The sequence below is a fragment of the Sceloporus undulatus genome, chromosome 7 (genome assembly GCF_019175285.1).
Source record: "Sceloporus undulatus isolate JIND9_A2432 ecotype Alabama chromosome 7, SceUnd_v1.1, whole genome shotgun sequence".
NCBI lineage: Eukaryota > Metazoa > Chordata > Lepidosauria > Squamata > Phrynosomatidae > Sceloporus > Sceloporus undulatus.
In genome coordinates this window covers 29,632,888-29,657,588 of record NC_056528.1, presented here as the reverse complement: position 1 = coordinate 29,657,588, position 24,701 = coordinate 29,632,888, and the positions used below count along the sequence as shown (strand labels likewise).

Below are 24,701 nucleotides of genomic sequence, written 5' to 3'. Positions count from 1 at the left end.
TGCCAATGTTATAATTTGTGAACTACCCAACTCACAAAGCGCAGAGGGGCACTGGACCAGATTTTAGAAACATGGCAACCCTTCTCAAAACGTATTTTAAGGAGCGGAGGAGCATCTCACCCAGTATCCCCAGGGTCCTTCTTCTCCCCGCTGCTGCATCTTTGACCGCTGAACAATGCCCAATGACCGGCTGGACCGCGGCCGCTGTCACTCCTTGACGGGGCGCTCTTTGGCAGGCTCAAAGGACTTTCGCCGTCTTCGCTCTGGTGGGAGCGCCGTCGCCGACACCATTCTTGGCGGCGGAGGAGCCGCGATTGTTGGTGTCATCTCTGTATGGGAGACGAGTTCGGAGACAGACATTGTTTACCTATTTTGAAGCAGGATTCAAACCCATATTTGCGTTCAATACCCCAACTTTTGTTAGCATTGAAAAGTAAGAAGCCAAGCCCCTTCCTCCAGTCCATCTGCCTTGGGTTCCAGGTCCTCGGAGGTGGAGAAAGAACTGCTGGGACCTGAATCCCATTCCCCACCACCACTCCCCTCTCCTCTTGTTTCCTGTTCTTACTTAGATTGTAAGCCTGGAGGGCAGGGAACCCTCTTGGGACTAAAAGATTGTATGTACAGCGCTGTGTAAATTTACAGCGGCTTTATAAATAAGGTTAATAATATAATTGAAAATTGTGTTGTATGAATAATTAGAATAATAATTATAATAATTATATAATATTATAATAAATAAAAAGTAATATCATAATTAATTACAATATATAATATTAATATAATATAATTATAATAATTGATTTATATATAATGAATAATTGTAAAAGTTAATACTATATATATATAAAATTATATAATTATATATAATTTTTATATATAATTACATACAATATAATTAACCTATAATAATAATAATAATAATAATATAAAATATATTATTATAATAATTATAGTATAATAATAATTTATATAATGCTATATATAGTATAATTCTTTTATATAATATAAAATAATTATATTATAATTATTATATATAATAATAGTATATATAATTATATAATATATTACATACAATAATTACAAAAATATAACTAACCTATAATAATATTAAAATAATACTTTAAAATAATTATTATACAATTATACAACTGAAAATTATACAGTATTTAGTGTACAATAATAATAATATACAAAAATATAATTATTGTATAATAAATAATATTAAATATATTATTATAATTATGGTAATATATGTATAGTATATAAAATAATTATAATTATATATAGTTTATATTATATAATTTACCTATAGTAATGATATTAAAGTTATAATTTAAAATAATTATTATACAATTATACAACTGTAAATTATACAATATTTATTGTATAATAATAATTATATATAAAAAGTATAATAATAATTCTTATATTCTTGTATATTATATTATAATTATAATTGTAGTAATATAATAGTAAATAAAAATGATAATTATTGTATAATATAATAAAAATCATTATAATTATTGTATATTATACATATTATATAATAATTTTAATGTTACCATTAACATAATTATAATTACAATATTATAATTAAAATTGTAGTTATTGTATAACAATAAGATTTTTATAATAATTAAATTATAATTATTGTATAATTATAATTAAAATAATTATTGTATAATATATATAATTATATATAATAATGATAATATTATAATTATTTTATAATTATAATAATTGTCCTTCAAACAAAAATTTTGGGAGCTGCAGTCCAGGAGATTTAAATAATTCTTCCTGAGGATTCTGGGATTGGTAGTCCCAAAAGAGCAATTATATTTTTTATTCAGGAAGATACATATTCCGAAATAAATAAGTATCTATTTGTATTTAAATCACCCAAACACTAACTCTCTTATCTCCCCTGTTAATTAATTAATTTTAATTAAAGGTGCAGGTTCCTCGTTAATTAAGACTAATTAGTGAGGAATCTGTGCCTTTGAATAAAAAACTTTTTGACATAATACTCAAGGAGGGGGCGGAGCCTCGGTAAAACCACGCCCCCTCCACGTGCGACGCCAGAATCGGGCCAATCCGGGACGAGCGGGGCGTGGTTAGGTTGTTTACTCCGCCGAAGAGATAACGTCACCGCGGCCGAGGAAGGCGGAGCCCTGATAGGCGGGGCGGTCAGGGCTTGGCGACAGAGGCTGGCCAATCAGGAGGGAGCGAGCAGAGTGTCGTCCCCGCCCCCTTTCTTTTTTCTCCGCAACTCTGCACTTCGCAGCTTCTGCGCATGCGCGGCATGCAGCACCAGCCTCAAAATAAACCCAGTGCCTCTGAGCGCGGGCAGAGTGCAAAGGGCCACAAAATGGCAGTGGGCGGAAGTAAATAAAGACACGTGTTTGGTCCAAGGAAGGAAGGAGGGAAAGAAGGATAGGTAGAAAGGAGGAGGGAAGGAAGGAAAAGGAAGGAGAAAGGAAAGGAGGAGGAAGAAGGGTAAGGAGGAGAGAAGTAGTGGAGGAAAGAAGGATAGACAGAGGGAAGGAAGGAGAGATGGAAGGAAAAGTGGAGGAAGAGAAGGAGCAAAAGAAGGATAGAAGGAAGGAGAGGGATATGAGGAGGAGAGATGGAAGGAAAGAAAGAAAGGGAAGGGAGGATGGAGAAATGGAAGGAAAAGGAGGAAGAAGTGAAGGAAGGAAAGAAAGAGAAGGGAGGAAGGAGGGAGGGAAAGGAAAAGAAAGGGGGAAGGAAGAGTAAGGAGATAGGGAAGGAAAGAAAGAGAGAAGGAAAAAGGAAAGAGGAGGGGAGAGATGGAAGGAAGGAGAGAAAAGAGGGAAGGGAGGAACCAAGGATCGAGAGAAAGAAGGAATGACAGAGGGAAAAGATAGAAGGAAGGATAGAAGGGAGAGGGAAGGAAGGAAAGGGAAGGGAGAATGAAGCGATGAAAGGAAGGGAGGAAGGAGGGAGGAAAAGGGAAAGGTGGAGGGAAGGAAGAATAGAAGGGAGAGGGATAGAGGGAAGGAAAGGAGGTCTGCCTCACCTCCTTCTCCGTCGGAGGCTCCCAGGAGAAAGGCCACTGCTAAGACCATCGTCCCCAGCAAAGGCAGGCCTGCCATGGCCTCCTTTTCCTTCCTTTCCCTCCTTCCTTGGTAAACAGCTCCTGGGCTCCTCCTCCTCCATCATGGCCTCCGTCACGTGGCCCTGGGTTCCAGTCCTTCCAAAAAACAGCCTCATTTAAAGGGACAGGGACCCCATTTGACAGAAGGGTCTGTGGATTATTGGCCATGGCAGTGAGGGAACGGAGGACACCCTTCCTTTTCTTCCTTCTTTCCTTCCTTCCCTCCGGCTTCTCTTTCTCTCCCTCCCTCTCTCTCCATACCTTCTTTCCCTCCCCTCCTTCTTTTTCTCCATCACTTCTTCTCCTTCTTTCCATACCTTTTCCCTTCCTTCCTTCTTTCCATACCTTTTTTCCTTCTTTCCCTTCTATACTTTCTTTTCCTCCCTTTTTCTTTCCTTCTTTCCGTACCTTTTTCCTCCTTTCCTTCCTTCTCTCTATCTCCTTTTTTTATTTATTTTCCCCATAGCTTCTTTTCCTGCATCTTTTCTTCCTTTTTCCCATACCTTTATTTGTTCTTTTTTTCCATAGCTTCCTTTTCTCCAAAGCTTCACCTTCCTTCCCCTTCTTGCTTTTCCCTTCCTTCCTTTCCTCCAGTTTCCTCCCTCCCTCCTTATCTATTCCTTTCCTTCCTTCCCTCCATAACTTGCCCTTCCTGCCTTCCTTCCCTCCCTCCTTCTCTTGTTTTCTCCCTCTCTCCTTTCCTATTTCCTTCCTTTCTTCCTTTTCTCCATAGCTTATCCTTCCTTCCTCCCTTCTTCTTCAGCTTCTATTTTCCTTCCCTTCTTTTTCCCGATTTCCTCATTCCCTCCCCTTTCTGTAAGAAGCCTCTGGTCTGGGAAGCTAAGCAGGGTCAGCCCCAGACGGTTCTCGGAGGGGAGACCGCCAAGATGTCCTCTCTAGGAATCTCTAGGTCCTCCAGGCCAACTCTATGGTCATATCTTCCCATAGAATTACACTGGAGGACCCACAAATGCCTAGAGAAGTGTCCTCTCTAGGAATCTCTAGGTCCTCCAGCACAGCTCTATGGTCTTCCTATAGAATAACACTAAATATAGGATTCAAAACCATTAATCAGATTATTAAACCGTTAAAATGACGACAAAATTCGAAACAGGCGTAAAGTAACGCTCTAATAACTCCTTTAATGCGGTCCAAACCAATTAATTAATCTTTATCCTCGTTTGAAAGCCCAGGAAATAAAACATAATTAAACTGTGAAGAAGAAGAAATAGTAATTAAAAAAGAGATTTTTTTTTCTTTCCGGCGCAGTTTTTATGCCGACGAATCTATTTTTTGTCGCGGGTTTATTATTATTTAATCAACTAGCCGAGTTATTAATTATGATACATCTAAAAAAAACGTAATCAAAAAGAATACTAAACCCTAAACATGGCCAGAGCTCTTCCGTACAAACGCTGCCACCGCCGCGAAAGACGGCTTCTCAGTAGCAAACCCTACTACGACAAGGTCCTAAAATCATAAATGTAATTAATAATAATCATCGTTAAGAGAGTTTGAGGATTACGAACGAGAAGCGCGAATTCGGACATTTACGTAGAAGTGTTTTCGTAATTTTTTTCCTGCGTCCCTGCCGCCATCTTTAAAAAAAGGAAGGTCTCTAACCTACGACTAATACGGACGAGATGACGGTGGCGGCGAAAAGGCGCGGGTTTCTCCGAAAACGTTGAAGCGGATATAGACGAGTTTTTCGGGAGAAATTCAATAATAATAATCATAACAACTGCCTAAAAAAATAATAATAAAATTCTCGTTCGCGTATTTTTTTAACACGTTTTTTCTTTTTTATCGAAGACCTCCTAAGACGCTAGCTCCGCCCACCGGCCTCGTTTCTGGTGGCTGTCAATCAAAGGGAAAAAGCGGGGCCGACAAAAAGGGATTAAAAACAAATTAATTTTCCCGCTACAAAAGTGGATTAATTTTTTTGTTATCTCCCCTGAATATGTGTTTTTTTGATACAGAAAAATCCCTTAGAAAGTCATTTCGGTTTTCCGACGGGGTCTCATTTTCCATTTGGATCTCATTTTCCAAAGGGTCTCATTATCCAACGGGTCTCATCCGCCAGATCTCGTTTTCCAACGGGTCTTTTTCTATCGTTCCTCATTATCCGCGTCTCATTATCCACTGGTCTCATTTTCCGTCAGGTCTCGTTATCCGTCGGGTCCTGTTTTGTCCGCCAGGTCTCATTTTCCGTCAGTTCCCATCGTCTGCTGGTCGACGTCTGGGTCGACGAGGGATGAGGCGAAGGCGGATTGGACGATCTGAAACCCGAACGACTCCAAAAGGGACATGTTCTGTTGTGGGGAAAAGGGGGAACCGAGCGCCGAACCCAAGTCCCCTAATGGATTTGCTGCCACCGCCGCGAGCGACCGTACATGGACTTTCTGTATGTGTTTGTTGAGATAGGACTTGGATCTGAAGAAGCTCCCGCACTCGGGGCAGGGGTACTTCCTGTCAGCCTCGGGCTCCGATTTGTTCCTGGCGGCGGCAGCGGCCATTTCGCAGGGGAAGGATCCGTTGGCGTTCTGCTTCTCGGGGGTTTTGAGGTCGCTTGCATCGGAGAGGTCGCCGTACGAATCTGAACTCTCAATCTGGTCCAAATGTGAGCATTTCTGGCCTTCTGGGAAGAATGAGAAAGAGAGAGGGAGAAAAGAAGCGTTCTTTAAAGCCTTTAGAGTTGTGTTTACACTGACCATAGACTTGCGCCGGAGGAGCCACAAAGGCCTAGCAGAGCGTCCTCTCTAGGAATCTGTACGCCTTTCAGTGCCTCCCAACCCGCTCCTCTGCCAAAAGGGTCCTATACTGAGGGACGGGGAACGGTGGCGGCCGCGGCGGCGACCGCGCAAATGAGGCGGAGTTTCGCTTGCCTTTGATGCCATAGGTCCTGGCGCTGTGGAACGCTGCTCCCCCATTCGGGATGGGCTCCGGGAGTCGGGAGACCTGGGGAAGGGGAACATCGTGGTGGGTTTTAACATGGACCTTTAAGTAGGAGGCAGAGGAGAAACCTAGACGAGACAAAAGGAGATGAGAGCCTGGCGACGGAAACGCCGCCAACGCCGCCGCCGCCGCCGCGCCTCCTACTCCTCCCCAGGTTGGCCATTTTGGGAAACTACAGGGGTTTTATTAACAGAACGACGAAGAGGAGGAAGCGGTGGGAGGATTGGGGTCCCCGGGGAACGGCGGTACCAATGGCGCATCTCCTCAGAACAGTAACCAATACAGACAATCAAAAATGGCAGACGGCGCTGTTTTGGCGCCGACACTGTTGCACACCTCACCTCTGTTGCAGATGGTGCAGAAGTTGCTAGGCCCCTCGCTGTGCTTCTTGAGGTGGTCCGCCATGTATGCCGCGCGCAGGTACTTCCCGCAGACCTGGCAGGGGACCTTGTCTTCGTGGCATGCCAGGTGCGAGCGCAGGCGGTCGCGGGTGGCGAAGGATGCATTGCACGTCTGCGGGAGGAAGGGGGAAGGGTGAGCGGCGGCACGGAAAGGACGACAATAGATTCACCCACAAATGGCTTAATGGTGGACATGAAAATTTATGACGGCTGCAATATGTACTAATAGATAGATAGATAGATAGATAGATATAAAATATAGATATTCTCAGCACTATATATATATATCCATCCATATATATGGATATAAAATATACCTATTCTCAACACTATATATATATATATATATATATATATATATATATATATAGTGGATATATGGATATGGATATAGATGTATAGATTCCACATAGATAGATATAGGAATCCTCAGCATCATATCTACCTATCCATATACAGTGGACCCTTGTTATACGCTGGGGTTTGGTTCCAAGATCCCCCGTGTATAACAAAATCCGTGTATGCTCAAGTCCCATTACATATAATGACATAGCAAAATGGTGTCCCTTATAAAAAATGGAACATCAAGGTAAATTTATACTTTTTGGGAACATTTTCAAACCGTGTATGCTTAAATCCATGTATAAAAAATCCGTGTATAAGAATGGCTGACTGTATATATCCTCAGCACCTGATATAGATACAGAGATAGAGATAGGATATAGTGTTTTGTGTGTGTGTGTGTCTATCTATCTATCTATCTATCTGTATATGTATAAACCACCCTGACATAAATATTATAATAATAACAATAATTTAATAAAAGAATATAATATATTATTATTTTATAATATGCACAATATTAAAATATTATGATATATATATAATATAATATTTTTAAATTATACATATTATATATTATTACGTGTTTTATAATATAATATTATAAAAATATAATATGATATGATATTAATAATATAAAATAATAATAGTAATACTCTGAAGTTATTATTGACTTTAACAGATATTAAAATATATACATTATGTAAATTTACAGCACTATATAAATAAAGGTCAATAATAATAATAATAATAATAATAATATAACATATTTATATAATAAAAACTTCAAATGTAATATTTATATTATAGTATATTACTTTAATTCTATTTATTATATAAAAATTATATAAATAAACTATCTATCTATAATAATAATAATAATAATAATAATAATAATAATAATAATAATAATACTTTGAAGTTAATAGCAGACTTAAATAGGGCATTTCAAACCTCTTTGGACAAGGCACTGAGCAAATAAAAAGGTAGGTTTAATTTGAAATTTAAATCAATTATTATGTAAGCGTATGCATCAGGAGTGCGCCGCATGCGTCAGAGTCGTCCATCTTGGATGCGCATCTTCGCAGTTCGCTACATTTCAACGAAATTGTTAATTTACGATAACGGGGCCGAACCTAGTTTTGTTGACACCACTGTAAACTAATTATTAATTTTCTTTTAATATTAACAAAAGGGGCGTGAAACCAGAAAATTGAATTTTTAGAAACGTAAAAACCATCAAAGAAACAAAAATATTATAGAAATAAAGATATAAAACGTAATATTATTATTATTATATTATTAAAAAAAAAAGAAATAGAAATAAAAATACAATATATAATAAATATATTATAAAATATAAAATATAGTAATATTATTTTATGATATATATTATAATACAGTATGAAGAATAAAAATAAAAAATAGAAATAGAAATGGAAGCGAAGAAATAGAAATAAAAACATAATATATAATAAAAATATTATAAAATAAAATATAATAAGTATATTATTTTATAACAATATATAAAATATTGTAAAGAATAAAAAATAAAATAAAATAGAAAAATAGAAATAAAAAATGAAATATAATAGAAATATATATATATATATAAAATAAATAAAAATAGAAATGATATAAAAATAGAAAGAAAGAAAGAAATAGAAGCATATAGAAATATAATAGGAATAAAAATATAAATGATAACAAATATGTTATATGATACTAATATAAAAATAAAACAATTAAATTATATATGTGTATATTCTACAGCACTATATAAATAAAGCATAATAATAATAATAATAATAATAATAAAACTGTAAAAATAGAAATTTAAAACAGCAGCACAAATAGCTTAAATATATTTAATATTTTAATATTAATATTTTAATATTTTAATAATTTAATTTAAAATAGCTTAAAAGAAAATCAAACATTTTGAGGTTTTTTGAAATTATTATTATCATTACAGTATTATTAACATTTATTTGTTGACAACAAAAACACTGTAAAAGCCAATTTAAGTCCCATATTTTGGAAAAGGCAGATAATAAGTTAATTAGCTAAATACATTAATTATTTAATATCAAAATAAATAAATAAATTAAAAGAACAGAAACCAAATGATGAATTAATAAATTTAAATAAATAATTACGAATGAAAATGAACTCTGTAGCTTTCCTACGAAGCGTATATAAATATAAAATTAGCCACAGAGAAGTTTTTTTTTCTATTTGTTCCAAAATATATAATATAATATAATATATATAAAAGCAAATTAAACAGTGTTTAAGAAATACCTCTTGAAGGGATTCGGGTGTCTCTGAGCTTACTCCAGGTTGGTCCCCAACTTCCTGCTAATTAATTAATTAATATTATTATTGGATTTTTGGAATATTTGGAAAATACATAACGAGGTTATTTTCGGAGGTGGGACCCCAAATCTAAACAATAACTTTATACATAGATATATAGATATATATCTATGGTCAATGTACACCGACTTTGTTCCATGCACCAAATATATATATATATATATATATATATATATATAATATATATATATAACTTTCAGAAAAATATTGTATAAAAAGTATTTAAAATATATTTATAAAATTACTATATATCCTATATATATATATATATATATAAAATTATATTAAAGATATTATATAAAAAATTTAAATACAAAATTACCTTCAAGCTCTCTCTCTCTCTCTCTTTATATATATATATAAATTGCCTGAAGGTAATTTTTATATAATATTTTTCTGAAAGTAAATTTTTATATAATATCTCTAATATAATTTTTAATATAATTTTGTGCAAGGAACCAGGTTTGTCAGGAGAAAAAAAAGAAAGAAAAGGGGTCATTTTTTGTCATCCACCTAATTTTTGCCATAATTTGGAATATTTTTTGGAAATCCAGATTAAGTGGGGACTCAATCTGCAATAATAATAATAATAATAATAATAATAATAATAATAATTTTATAGAGATCTCCCATCATTCTTATCACATATGAAATTAAACAAAATTAAAATAAAATAAATAAATATATAAATGTTTATGAATTTAAATCTACAAATAATATATATACAGTATATATAAAATTAAATCTGCAGAAGAAATAAAATAAAAAATAAATATATAAATGTATAAATATTTATGAGATATATATGTGTGTGTGTGTGTGTGTTTATTAAATTAAATCTATAGAAGTAATAAAATTATATATATAAATTTTTATGAAATTAAACCTACAGGTAAAAAAATAATGAATATGTATATATAAATATTTATGAAATTAAAACTACAGAAGAAATAAAATAATAAAATAAATAAATAAATAAATAAATATGAAATTGAATCTACAGAAGAAATATATATATATATAAATGTATAAATATTTATTAAATTAAATCTATAGAATAAAATAATAAATATATATATAAATAATTTTTATGAAATTAAATCTACAGATAAAAATGAATAAATATGTAAATATATAAATATTTATGAAATTAAATCTAAGAAATAAAATAATAAATAAAATAAAATAATAAAGAAATATATAAAGAAATATATATGAAAAATCTACAGAAGAAATAAATAAATATATACAGTATATGTTTATTAAATTAAATCTACAGAAATAAAATAAAATAATAAATATATATTTATGAAATTAAATCTACAGAAAAAATAAAATAATAAATAAATATATTAATATATAAATATTTATGAAATTAAATCTACAGAAGAAATAAAATAAATTTTAAAGTCGTCAGGAAAGAAAGAAAGCGGTGTGTATTTTTTAAATTTTGCATTTAATTAACGAACCCGTTTTAATCCCAAAAATTAAATATATGCGATCCCAATTTATCATTTTATATATATATATTATATATATATTATATATTTTATTTTATTTTATTTTTAATTATTTTTTATTGAAGTTAAAAACAACTACACAAATCAACAACCATACAAACCAACATACATACATGCAAAAGTACACATCATCAAAGAAGGAAGTTAACAATGCTTCTTTTCTTTAGTCTATTTGTAGAAGACATTGTCCACCTTTGCCTCTTCTTACAATCAATACTCTCTTGCTTCTTCTCTTCTACTACATTTCTGACCTTCTCCTTCTCTCTCATTATCTCTTCTTGTTGCCCTCTCTTATCTACACCTCTCTTTTTGCTTACTTCATTCTTCGCGTTTCTATTCTTCATTAAATCTTCTACACTTACACTTCTTCCACTTACGACTTACTCACACCTTCTATCACTTACTTTACCTTCTTTGAAACACTCTTCTTCCATTCTCTACTTTTTCTCTCTTCATTCATACCAAACTTCTCTCTCTAATTTGCTGGGTCTTTTGTTAGACCCTTTCCCCCCCAAATAATTCAATGTATGCTTATTCAACCCACAGTAGTAGTAAATTTTCCTATTCATATTTAGTTCGAAGCTTATGTTAAGATTTGCTGCTTTCGATTGGTTATTCCTCTGCGTATATCACTCTGAACAGCCCCTTTTGTGTTTTTTATCACCTTAGATCTAGTGAGGGCAATCTCTGTCTGCGACATCTGTCACCCCATTGATCGCCAGGGTTGATATATATTATTTTATTAATGCTCAGTGCGATGTTCAAAACAGGAGGCTTGCGTTAAAATCACTAATTAAATATTCCCTAATAATAATAATAATAATAACAATAATAACAACGCCAACCGCGGTGTCGAAAACGATAAAATTCAAATACAAATTTGAGATTAAAAAAAAGAATTGATCCATCGCTGGAAGAAAGGAGGAATGAAAAAGAAGAATATATATAGCGCTATAAGTATCAGCTTAATGTGCGCATAGAGGCGGAAACCGCTCAAGAAGGGGGGGATTCCCCGGTTCCTACCTGACATTTGTGCGGCCGCTCAGACGTATGGACTTGCTTGATGTGTCCGTTGAGATGGTCAGGCCTTTCGCAAGGGACGAGAAAAACAAACACAATTAGGGTTAAAACGATTTAAACGTAAGGGGAACTATAAATCCCAGAATGCCCTGTTGGACGTTGACCATAGAGTTGCACTGCAGGACCTAGAGAGCCCTAGAGAGGACACTTCCATAGCCATTTCTGGGTCTTCAAGCGTTACTCAATTGGAGGCTGATCATAGAGTTGCACTGGAGGACCTAGAGACTCCTAGAGAGGACACTTCTCTAGGCATTATTAGGTCCTTCAATGTTATTCTATGGGAAGGTATGACCATAGAGTTGTGCTGGAAGGCCTAGAAGGACCTCTCTAGGCCCTCCATTGTGACTCTATGACCAACCATTCACATATATATCGACCACAGAGTTGTGCTGGAAGACCTAAGGATCCCTAGAGAGGCCGCGTTTTCTGTGCGCATTACGTATTTTTCCCCTCACCTGGAGAAGCCTTTCCCGCAGCTCTGGCAGATGTAGGGCTTCCCAACGGAGCCATCGTGGCTGCGCACGTGGTACGACATGCGGTCCTTGCGCTTGAAGCGCAGCCCGCACACGGGGCACGAGTATGGCTTCTCGCCAGAGTGTGACAGCTTGTGCCGGTTCAGGTGGTAGACGTCGCGGAAGATCTTCCCGCAGATCTCGCACGCCACTTGCTTCCGTGTACGGCTCCTCTTACGTGGCGCCTCCGACGCCGTGTCATCCATCCCGGCGACGCCGACACCACCGTTTTCGCCCAGGCGCGGCGGCACGAGCGGGGGCTGCAAGTCAAGGTACCCCAGCTGCAGGCTGGTGACGCCATGTTGTGCCTCGTGTTGGCGCAAGCGGTTGGCGTCGGTGAAGACCTTCCCGCACAATCCGCATGGCAGGATCCCCGCCTCGCGCAAACCTCCAGGAGCGCTGAACATCATGGAGTCCAAAATGTTCGCCTTCCGGGGGCGTCCGCGCCCACGCTTGCTGCCCGCCAGTGACGATGCCGTGGCGGCGTTTTGGAATGGTGACGACAACAGCTGCGGCGAAAGAGGCCCCGCCACCATGGGAAGCCGGTCAACGCCTTGGAGGACCGGGAGCCCTGATTGCGCGACGGCGGACAGCGCGGCGCGGGTGGCGTCGTCGTCTGCCATCCCTGCAATCCCGTTACCGTTCGGCGCCAAACTGCCGCCGTTCGTCATGTCCAAAGGGAAGCCTAGGTCAGCGGTGCCGGGACGGAAAAGCATGATGTCCGGACGCGCGGCCGGTGGGACCAGGATCTGAACGTTGGACTGCTTGATGACCTCTTGACAGATGTCAATCACGGAGCGCATGAGGAGAAACTTGGCTGCCGTCATCAATTCAGGGAAGCTCTCCAGGCGCACGACAATGCGCGACGTGTACGCGAAATCCAAGATGTCGCCGAAGACCTTGGAGCTGATGGTGTGCATCTCTAACTCGCGGCCCACGAGGCCCGGCGCGGTTTCGGCGGCGCTTCTGGTTTCCGCGCCGTCACCGTTCCCTCCACCGCTGTCTCTGCAGCCATCGTCGATCCCTTGTGTGCTGAACACGGATTCGAAATACTCGCTACAGGCGGCCAGGACAGCACGGTGTGCGGGGAAGCTCTCCTCGCCAACGCGGAGGAGGACGTCGCAGAAGCGGCCGCCGTTTTTGCGCTGCTGGTTGAGGCTGTGGAGGAGGTCAGCGCTGTGGCGGCTTACCTGGTAAGTGTAGCAGCCTGGAGGGGCGTTGGCGGCGTTGGCAGTGACGCCGGAAGCAGCGCTGGCATTGGCGGCGTCGCTGACGCGATCCATGGGGGCTTCTCTATGGCCCCCAGCGCCAAGAAGGGACTTCGTAAAAGGTCACAAAATGGAGGACTAAATGCAGATGGCAGCGCAGGAAGGAAGGAAGGAAGGAGGAAAAGGAGGGATGGACGAAAGGAAGGAAGGAATGAGTAAAGGGAAGGAAAGGAAGGAGTGAAGGAGTAAAAGGAGGGATGGACAAAAGGAAAAAAGGAAAGAGGAAAAGGAAGGAAGGAAGGAAGGAAGGAAGGAAGGAGGAAAAGGAGGAATGGAAGCACAGAAGAAAAGGAAGGAAGGAGGGAATGAGTAAAAGGAAGGAAAGGAGTGAAGGAGGAATGGAAGGAAGGAGGAAAAGGAGGGAGGGATGGAGATAAAATAAAGGAAGAAGGAGTAAAAGGAGGGATGAAAGGAAGGAGAAAAATGAGGGACGGAAGCAATCAAGAAAGGAAGGAAGGAAAGGAGGGATGGATGAAAGAAAAGATAAAAGGGGGGAGGTTAATCCAAAAAATGTGGGGGGAGGGAAGGAGGAAATCAAAGAGTGGTGAAAATATATATATATATATATAATAGAGATAGAGGAGATGAGATCATGTTTGCACAATCTGCAACACTTTATAATATATCATTATATATATATAGGTCCGGAAAAAAAAAGGGGGGGGCTTTTTCCTTCCTCCTTCCTTAATAATAAAAATGTTTAATAAAATAAAATTTAAAATTATTAAAGCAAATAAAAATTTTTCTTATCATACTATCTTATCATCTATATCTATGTGTTTCTGGCGTGGAGCCTCCGTTTGTCTCCCCCTCCGTTTGTCTCCCCCTCCCTCTGTGTGTGGTTTGGAGAGGGAGGCAAAATGGCAGCTGCTCCACTTCCGGTTGACCTTTCACCCCTCTCTTTCAATGGGGGGAGAGAGGAAGGGAAGGGAAAACCATATATATATATATATATTATATATATATATATATATATCTAAATGCAAATTGCACGTTGTAAATGCACCTTTAGAGGTTGCAATTAAAATGAACGCAATTAAATTTAATAGTTTTAATTCTTCTTTTTTAAACCCCCTTTTTCCGGCACCCGTCCCCCTTCCTGTCCCCCCTTTTTATTTTTGGACCAATTGCAAAAGCAGCAAAGCCATGCAAAAAGCCCCTCCTTTTGCAAAAGGATTGAAGCTTTGTTTTAAATGCTTCTGCCCCCAAATTTTTTAGCAATGCACAATTTTATAGGAGACCCCCCCAAAATGCCCTCCATTTATTATATTAATGTATTTTATATTATATTATAATTAATGTAATAAATTGGGGCGTTTTGGGTTCATGTCTCTGTCATAAAAGCTTATTTATGTATTTATAATATAATAATATATGATATATTAATTATTATAATAAATGGGCGTGTTTTGGGGGGTGCCTCATAACTGAGGTAAAATTTACCACATGATAAAGTAAAGTTTGCCTCATAACTGAGGTAAAATTTATCACATGATAAAGTTTGCCTCATAACTGAGATAATTAAATAAAGTTTGCCTCATAACTGAGGTAAAATTTACCACATAATCAAGTAATTTTGCCTCATAACTGAGGTAAAATTTACCACATAATGAAGTAATGTTTGCCTCGTAACTGAGGTAAAATTTACCACATAATTGAAATAAAGTTTGCCTCATGACTGAGGGAAAATTTACAACGTAACTAAGTAAAGTTTGCCTCATAAGGGAGGTAACATTTGCCATGTAATTAAGTAAGGTCTGCTCCATAATGGAGGTAACATTTAGCGCATAATGAAATAATGATTGCCTTATCATTACCATGTAGTTAAGTAAAGCTTGCCTCATAACTGAGGTAAAATTTAAAACGTAATGAAGTAACGTTTGCCTCATAACTGAGGTAAAATGTACCACATAATAAAGTTTGCCTCATCAAAAAGGTAAAATTTACCATAGAATGAGGTAACATTTACCATGTAAAGAAATAAAGTTTGCCTCATAACTGAGGTAAAATTTACCACAAAACAAAGTAAAGTTTGCCTCATAACTGAGGTAAAATTTACCAAAGAATGAAGTAATCTTTGCTTCATCATGGAAGTGAAATTTACCACTTAACGTAGTAAAGTTTGACTCTTAATTGAGGTAAAATTCACCACATAATAAAGTTTGCCTCATAACAAAGTAAAGGCTGCCTTATAACTGAGGTAAAATTCACCACATAATAAGGTTTACCTCAAAACTGAGGTAATTAACTAAAGTTTACCTCATAACTGAGGTAATTAAGTAAAGTTTACCTCATAATGGAGGTAAAATTTACCACAAAACAAAGTAAAGTTTGCCTCGTAATATAGTTAAAATTAAGAGGCGATATGAGAGCCCTGTTTAAATACTTGAAGGGATACCATATTGAGGAGGGAGCAAGCTTGTTTTCTGCTGCCCCAGAGAACGGGACCCAATGGAGCAATGGAGGAACTTCCTGAGGGTAAAAGTGGAATATGTTTTGCCTTGGATTTTCGTGTAGGCTCCTTCGGCTTCAATTTAGAGTTCCTGCATGGCAGATATGATATGACTCCCTCTTCCTTTCCTGACATCTAACCTTTCTCTCTCCATATAAGGTTAAAAAACGATTGGAAAAAGTAACTTTTCCAACCTTGTTTTAGATTTAAAATCACCTCAGGAGGTTGCAGTTCGACCTCCACGAGTCCAGGTGGGGCTATAACCGAATTGGGACCGCTCTGGCCCTCGAACTCCATGGTATTTCATTTGTTTTTCCTTTACTTCCGCGTTCCTGAGTCACGTGGGCCGCACAGGAGCACGGTCTCGCGAGTTAGAACCAAATCTCGCGCGGTTTACGGAACTCTCGCGAGAGCTTGGATTCTTTTGCCTCTCCCGTTCTGTCCCCGCCTCTTTCTGCTTCTGCGCATGTGCAGAGGAGGCGAGGAGCCCACAACAGACACAGAGAGGAACGGCTCCTTCTCGGTCGCCGCAATGGCTACCACTCTGGCCAAGATCGCCGAGATAGAGGCCGAGGTGAGCGTCCTGGGTGACGTCATATGGGGAAAGGGGAGGAGCGTTAAATAATAGTATCAGTCTAAGTTTCTTCCCAGTGTTGCCAACAAGCCTCGAAGATAATTCCCCAAACGTTTGGCCCAAAACTCATCAAATCCCCCCATATCTCACCAAATATTCATTCACAATCCCCGAAAAGTCCCCAGAATCTTAATATGGCAATAAAACGTAGCCCTAATTGAATAAAAATAATTAGAACTTACTTCAACTCTCAAAATTACCATTAAAACCAAGCAAAGAATCTTTCAGTCCGTCTAATACTTTTAAGATGTTTATTTTGACATGAAGGGGGTCCAGGAAGCTTTGTGCCAAATAGAAACGTCTTCGGCTGCAACCGCACTGCAGAAATAATCCAGTTTGACACCCCTTTAACTGCCCCGGCTCAGTGCTAGGGAATCTTGGGAATTCTAGTTTTGTGAGACATTTAACCATCTCTCTCCGCAAACTCTGATGTGACAACAAACTACAATTCCCAGGATTTCATAGCACTGGGCCATGGCAGTTAAAATGGTACGAAACTGGATTGTCTCTGGAGTCTGGAGCGAAGATGCAGCCTGATTTGGGTCCAAGATACACTGCAGAAATGATCCAGTTTGAGACTGCTTTAGCTGCCCTGGGTCAGTGCTAGGGAACCCTGGGAATGGAAGTTTTGTGAGACATTGAGCCTTCTCTATCAGAAAGGGCTCTGGTGCCACAACAAACTACAATTCCCAGGATTCCCTAGCACTGAGCCAGGAGAGTTAAAGCGGTCACAAACTGGATTATTTCTGCAGTGTGTTTCGGACCTTAGTTAGTAAAAATGCTCAAGGTCCAATCCATACTGCAGAAATAATCCAGTTTGAGACCGCTTTAACTGCCCTGGCTCAGTGCTAGGGAACCCTGGGAATTGTAGTTTTGTGAGAAAGAGCTCTGGTGCCACAATGAACTACAATTCCCATGCATCTGAGGAAGTACGCTTAAGTCTAGGAAAGCTAGGCTTAAGAGGGAGTCAGGGGCTGAGAGACTAGACGAGAGCCTTTTCTGAGGGTGGGGGCGGCAACCACTCTCCAGTCCTCTCTCTGATTGGCTGAAAACGATTAGTGTGGGGTTGGTTGCTCTGTAGCCAGCCCCGCTCTCAGAGTCAGGGCTGGAGCTGAAATAGGCAAAAGTCACCAAAAATGCACCGAAATAGAGCCAGGCACCAAAATCACACCAAAAGGTCTGAAAAGTCCCCGTTTCCGTGTGAAAGTCACCACATTGGCAACACTGCGATTTATTCAGAAGGGACTGGCTTTGATGTCATCATAAGTGGGAGGGCCTAATGGGGAGGTGGGAGGGGCCATGATGTCATCCCCAGTGCTGTCACAATGGGAGGAGCCTAATAGAGCATCTCTAGCCAAGGGCAGTCTATCCTATTTAATAAGGAGTGGCTTTGATGCAATTCCTAGTGATGTCACAAGGGGAGGAGCCTAATAGAGGCGGTTTATGAAAGGGGGAGTGGCCTTCATGCAATTCATAGTGACGTTGCAAGGGGGAGGAGCCTAACAGCCTGTTTAGGAAAGGGGGAGTAGCCTTTATGCAACTCCTAGTGATGTCACAAGGGGGAGGAAGCTAATAGCACCTGTTTAGGTAAGAGGAAGTGGCCTTGATGTGATGCCTAGTGATGTCATAGGTGGGAGGAGCGAGTGGCCTTGATGACATTCTTAGTGATGTCAGAGGTGGGAGGAGCCTATTTAGGAAAGTGGGTGTGGTTTTGACACTAGTGATGTCAGAGGTGGGAGGAGCCTAGACAGGGGCAGCCTGCCTCCCTCCATCTTTACTTTGCCGCCTTTGGCACCATATCTAGCGATGTTACACGGTGGGCGGAGCCTAACAGAGCCTCCTTAGCCAGGGTCGGTCTATCATCTATTTGCCTCCATTTTAATTTCCGCAGATGGCGCGGACGCAGAAGAATAAGGCAACCGCGCACCACCTGGGGCTCCTCAAGGCGCGGCTGGCGAAACTGCGAAGGGAGCTGATCACGCCGAAAGGTGGCGGCGGCAGCGGCACCGGAGAAGGCACGTATCAGGGGGGACGGGGAGTAAAAACCGGGGGCGGAGTTTGTGATTATATGCATCTGTTTCATGTCCTCGTCTCCAGGTTTTGACGTGGCGAAGACAGGCGACGCACGTATCGGCTTCGTGGGGTTCCCCTCGGTGGGGAAGTCGACGCTCCTGAGCAACCTGGCGGGGGTCTACTCCGAAGTGGCGGCGTACGAATTCACCACCCTCACCACCGTCCCCGGCGTCATACGCTACAAAGGTGCCAAGATACAGGTGAGGTGGTGACGGCGGCGGCCATTTTGGAAAAACGTTAATTGGTTAATTAATTAATTGCTTTTTTGAACCTAATTAAAGCTCCTTGACCTCCCTGGGATCATCGAAGGCGCGAAGGATGGGAAAGGAAGAGGCCGCCAGGTCATCGCAGGTAACAAAATGGTTTCCGAAAGGGGCGGGGCTTTGTCGACCGCATCCGTTTTAACCCAGTGGGATGCTGGGATTTGTAGTTTGGCGGTTCACGCACCCCCAGGCTTTGTAAAAGCCTTCCGAAGGGGACACGCGGACGCCGTTTCTGTGCAAATTTAGTCTTTTTGTTCTCGCCACAGTGGCGCGCACCTGCAACCTGATCCTGATCGTCCTGGACGTCCTGAAACCCCTTGGCCACAAGAGGATCATAGAGAATGAGCTGGAAGGGTTCGGGATCCGCCTCAACAGCAAGCCCCCCAACATCGGGTTCAAGAAGAAGGACAAGGGCGGCATCAACCTCACCGCGACCGTAAGTGGCGAACGCGGAGGCCATCTTGGCCCCCCTGACAGGCGCAGATGGATATCTTGTGCAGTTTTGGCGGCCATCTTGGTCAACCAGAGCGTTCTGTGGCGGGTGATGGGCAGTTATTAACATCTCTGGGTCCTCCAGAACTATTGCACTGGAAGGTGACCATTGAGTTGTGCCACATATTGACGCGTCCCTTTTGTGTTTGTCCAGTGTCCACAGAGCGAACTGGACGCCGAGACAGTCAAGAGCATCCTGGCGGAGTACAAGATCCACAACGCCGACGTCACACTGCGCAGCGACGTCACCGCCGACGACCTCATCGACGTTGTGGAAGGCAACCGGTAACAATCAGTGCCGAAAATACGTTAAATATAGTTAATGATATCAATTAAACCCTTTTGGGGTGGTCCGTTTGGTTCTGTCATTCCCGCGTACGGCCGCGTATTGCACAGTATTTTGTGCAGTTTTTGTGCCGTCCGCCGTTTTTACGCCTCCGCCATTTTGTTCCCCGCAGGGTCTACATCCCTTGCATTTACGTCCTGAACAAGATTGACCAGATCTCCATCGAGGAGCTGGACATCATCTACAAAGTGCCGCATTGCGTCCCGATTTCGGCGCACCACCGATGGAACTTTGATGACCTTCTAGAGAAGATCTGGGACTACCTTAAACTCGTCCGGATGTGAGTCACCATTTTAATATAGCCCTACGTTTTCGAAACGGGGGTCCGACCCTCGTAGAGCTTCCATAAAGCACACTTTGCGCCAAACTCTATGGTTCTTCTTTCCACAGTTACACCAAACCGAAAGGCCAGCTACCGGACTACACCTCGCCAGTGGTCTTGCCGGATTCGCGGACGACGGTGGAGGACTTCTGCATGAAGATCCACAAGAACCTTATCAAGGAGTTCAAATAGTAAGCGCGGAGTGATAAGAAACGGCCGGTCTAGGAATTTGGAGGTCCTCCGGAGAAACTCTATGGTCAGCTTTAACTAAAAGTGGCACTGAAAGACCTAGAGATTCCTAGAGAGGACACTCTGCTAGGCCCTTATAGCTTTTCCAGGGCAACTCTATGGTCAACCTTAACTAAAAGTGGCTCTGAAAGACCTAGAGATTCCTATAGCAGACACTATGGTCAACTAATAATTAACTAATTGTGACTTAATAACCGTTTCTTCCAGTGCGCTCGTCTGGGGATTGTCCGTCAAACACAACCCTCAGAAAGTGGGCAAAGACCATACTATGGAAGACGAGGATGTCATCCAGATTGTTAAGAAGTAAAGAGTCGTTAAAGTTAAAAAAAGGACAACGGCGATGACTCTTCCCAGGCCGCCAATCGGCGCCGCGTTTCCTTCCCGTAATCTGCGCAAAGGACTGCCGTTCGTTTGTTTTCGAGCTGATTAAAATTCACGTTTTCACGGCTATTCTTGTCACGAAGTTTTTATTTTATCTATCTATCTTTATATATACATAAACAATATATTATAATATTAAGCATTGGGGAACTTTAAACCTCCAAACCATCTGTGTGTGTGTGTGTATATACATATATATATATACACACACACACACGTGTGCGCAATATAATATTAACCATATGGGGTACATAAGCCTCCAAACCGTCTGGAAAATTTACCTAATACTCCGTGTGTGTGTGTGTATATATATATATATATACACACATACACACACAAACAATATATACCGTATATTCCGGCATATAAGACAACTGGGTGTATAAGACGACCCCCAAATTTACAACTTAAAATAGAGTATTTGGGATATATTCACCGTATAAGACCACCCTTCTCTTCCTTGATAAGTCAGAAAGGAGCTGAAGGCACACAACAGCAGCAGCAGCAGCAGCAACAGACGAGAAAGAGGGAGAGGAGAAAAAAGGAGAAGGAGAAAGAAGAAAAGGAGAAGAAGAGGAGGCAGACTCCACTACACTCTGAGGAAGGAGTGTGTTCCATGTTTGAAATAACAGCATACACAACATTATTTCACCCGCCCCAACAACTCCTCCCGCCCTTCCTCTTGGTGCATCTACACTTTAGAATTAATGCAGTTTGACACCACTTTAAGAGCTGCTGCTCTATCCTATTGGAATCCTAGGACTTTATAAGGTCTTTTGCCTTCTCTGCCCAAAGAATGCGGGGTGCTGCTCCAAACTACAAATCCCAGGGATTCTGTATGGATGGAGCCATGGCAGTTCAAGTGGCTCCTATTGGAATCAAAGCCCAGGAAGCTTTGTGCCAAATAGAAATGTGTTAGGCTGCAACTGCACTGCAGCAATAATCCAGTTTGACACCCCTTTAACTGCCCTGGCTCAGTGCTAGGGAATCCTGGGAATTCTAGTTTTGTGAGACATCTCAGCAAACTTTGGTGTGACAACAAACTACAATTCTCAGGATTTCATAGCACTGGGCCATGGCAGTTAAAATGGTATGAAACTGGATTGTCTCTGGAATGAAGATGCCGCCTAAATTGGATCCAAGACACACTGCAGAAATAATCCAGTTCAAGACCACTTTAGCTGCCCTGGCTCAGTGCTAGGGAACCCTGGGAAGTGTAGTTTTGTGAGACATTGAGCCTTCTCTGTCAGAAAGAGCTCTGGTGCCAAAACAAACTACAATTCCCAGGATTCCCTAGCACTAAGCCAGGAGAGTTAAAGTGGTCACAAACTGGATTATTTCTGCAGTGTGTCTTGGACGTTGGTTATTAAAAATGCTCAAGGTCCAATCCATACTGCAGAAATACTCCAGTTTGAGGCCGCTTTAGCTGGCCTGGCTCAATGCTAGGGAACCCTGGGAATTGTAGTTTTGTGAGAAAGGGCTCTGGTGCCACAATGAACTACAATTCCCATGCATCTGAGGAAGTACGCTTAAGTCTAGGAAAGCTGCCACCTTTTCTTTCAGTGAGTCTCAAATGTGCTACAAGACCTATCTCTCTATCCTCATCATCACCACTATTGTTATCATTAAATCCAAATGCATCTGCAGAAGTGGACTTAAACTGGCAACACTGATATAAATAAATAAATAAAGGATAATAATAAAATAATAATAATAATAATAATAATAATAATAATAATAATAAAAATAGACTGTAGACTGTATCTCTGGGGCTGGGATCTGGATGCATGGAGGCAATTCCCTTGAAAAACCAGGGAATCCTGGGAATTGTAGTTTGTGAGGGCAGGGGGGGGGTCAACCACTGTCCTCCCTCTGATTGGCTGTTAGTGTGACTCCATCCAAACAGGATTGGTTGCTCTGTAGCCTGGCTCTAGTCAGAGGGACTCAGGGGCTAAGAGAGAGAGAGAGAGAGAGAGAGACCCTTTTCTGAGGGTGGGATGGCGACCACTCTCCAGCCCTCTCTCTGATTGGCTGAAAACTGTGAGCGTGTGACTCCAAAGGATTGGTTGCTCTGTAGCCAGCCTTGCTCTCAGGCTGGAGGGAAGGTAGAGAGACCTTCTGCCATCCAAGGACAGGAAGAGAAGGGAGGGAGCAAGCAAGGAAGGAAGAGAAGAAAAGGAAGAAAAAGGGAAGGAAGGAAGGAGGAAGGGAGGGAGGGAAGGAAGGAGGGGAAAAGCAAAGGAGGAGAGAACAGAAGAGGATGCTCCTTTGCCTTTGAGAGAAGCCTTCCCTGCCAAGGGCTCTCTTTAGGACCCAGGGGCTTTCCGGAGTACAAGACTACCCCCGACTTTGGGGAAGATTTTCCAGGGCTAAAAAGTCGTCTTGTACGACGGAAAATACGGTATTTTAATATTAACCACTGCGGTACTAATTAATTTAAATTAATTTAATTAAGCCTCCAAACTGGAAATTTCACAAAATATTCCACACACACACATGTATGTAGAATATACACACATATACACAATATATTTTAATATTAACCATTGGGGTACTAATTAATTTAATTAAGCTTCCAAACTGTCCGGAAAATTCACAATATTCCTTTGGCATAATGGAATATTCAGTGTGTGTGTGTGTATATATATGTATTTGTATATATGTGTGTGTGTGTGTGTAATATTAACCACTGGGGATTTTTTTAATTAATTGCTGCCAATTGCCAGAAATTAATTAAACGTCCCCCATTGATTAATACTATATAATATTTTGTTGGAATATTATTGGCAGCAAATAATTATAAGGACCACTTTGGTATATATTGTATTAAACATAATATAATATATATGTGATATATAGATAAATATATATAGAAAAATAAATGAAGCTGTTTGAATTATTATATATATATATATATATATATTATATATGGAATATTATTTGAATATTCCAGACAGTTTTGTAGCAATTAAAAGTATTCCATTGGTAAATAATAATGGTTTTAAATTTATATATATATATAGCTGTATTATTACTATATATACATACACAGAGAGAGAGAGAGAGAGAGAATTTTCCAGACGGTTTCGTATCAATTAATTATAAGGAACTCATTTGTAAATATATATATAATATTTATATTATTTTTAATATATGTTTATATTATAATATATAACCTATTAATATGTTATATATATTTGTTAAATAATATATCATATATATTATAAAATATTTTATATATACAGTGGTACCTCGGGATACGAAATACCCAGGTTACGAAATTTTCGGGATACGAAAAAATCCCATAGGAAATCATTGTTCCGGGTTACGAATGTTTTTTCGGGATACGAAGAAAATTTTTGGTGCTTTTTTCGGCTTTTTCGCACGAAACGCGGCTTTTCCCCATTAGCGCCTATGGCAATTCGGCTTACGAAGGCTTTTCGGGTTACGAAAGCGGCCGCGGAACGAATTAATTTCGTAACCCGAGGCACCACTGTATAGTATTTTTTATATATCTCCCTAAATTCCATCTTTATCTATCTATATTATTTATTATGTTGTTTATAATATATATATATATATATATTAATTATAATATATTATTATTCACATTTATTTATTAAGCGCTGTAAATTTACACAGCGCTGTACTTACAATCTTTATAATTAGACGGTTCCCTGCCCTCAGGCTTACAATCTAAAAAGACAGGACACCAAAGGAGAAGGGAGTGCTGGTGGGGAAGAGGATGAGGTCCAAGTCTTCTCTACCTCCTAGGCCTGGACCAAGACAGATGGACTGGAGGAAGGGCTTGGCTTCTTGGAGCTAGCCTGCCTCTCTCTCCCTCAAGATGGAAGCTGAAGGGAGGCCTTTTATTATATAGTTTGTGTGTGTGTGTATCCCTCAATTCCATATAT

At 39.8% G+C, this 24,701-nt stretch overlaps 3 protein-coding genes across 7 annotated transcripts in view; 1 reads left to right on the top strand and 2 right to left on the bottom strand.

Moving 5' to 3' along the window:
• Nucleotides 1-24,701, bottom strand: part of LOC121936566 (sodium/glucose cotransporter 1-like) — a 67,849-nt gene that overhangs the window by 3,570 nt on the left and 39,578 nt on the right. The window lies entirely within an intron of this gene.
• On the bottom strand, nt 4,236-13,795 carry PATZ1 (POZ/BTB and AT hook containing zinc finger 1). Of its 5 annotated transcripts, none has more exons than XM_042479133.1 (6): nt 12,251-13,795; nt 11,739-11,802; nt 9,121-9,177; nt 6,415-6,586; nt 6,004-6,141; nt 4,236-5,756 (listed from the first exon to the last, which is right to left on the bottom strand). In XM_042479133.1, exons 1-6 carry the CDS (start codon nt 13,588-13,590, stop codon nt 5,320-5,322), a joined length of 2,208 nt encoding a protein of 735 aa, XP_042335067.1. In that variant the 5' UTR covers nt 13,591-13,795; the 3' UTR covers nt 4,236-5,319. The 5 variants fall into 5 exon arrangements, with proteins under 5 accessions (XP_042335067.1, XP_042335069.1, XP_042335070.1 ...); XM_042479135.1 differs by having other exon boundaries at nt 4,236-5,753; XM_042479136.1 differs by having other exon boundaries at nt 9,121-9,174.
• Nucleotides 16,456-20,854, top strand: DRG1 (developmentally regulated GTP binding protein 1). Its single transcript, XM_042479140.1, has 9 exons — nt 16,456-16,601; nt 18,553-18,676; nt 18,759-18,934; nt 19,016-19,085; nt 19,264-19,433; nt 19,644-19,774; nt 19,948-20,115; nt 20,226-20,348; nt 20,614-20,854. The coding sequence occupies exons 1-9, from the start codon at nt 16,494-16,496 to the stop codon at nt 20,711-20,713; spliced, it is 1,170 nt and encodes a 389-aa protein (XP_042335074.1). The 5' UTR covers nt 16,456-16,493; the 3' UTR covers nt 20,714-20,854.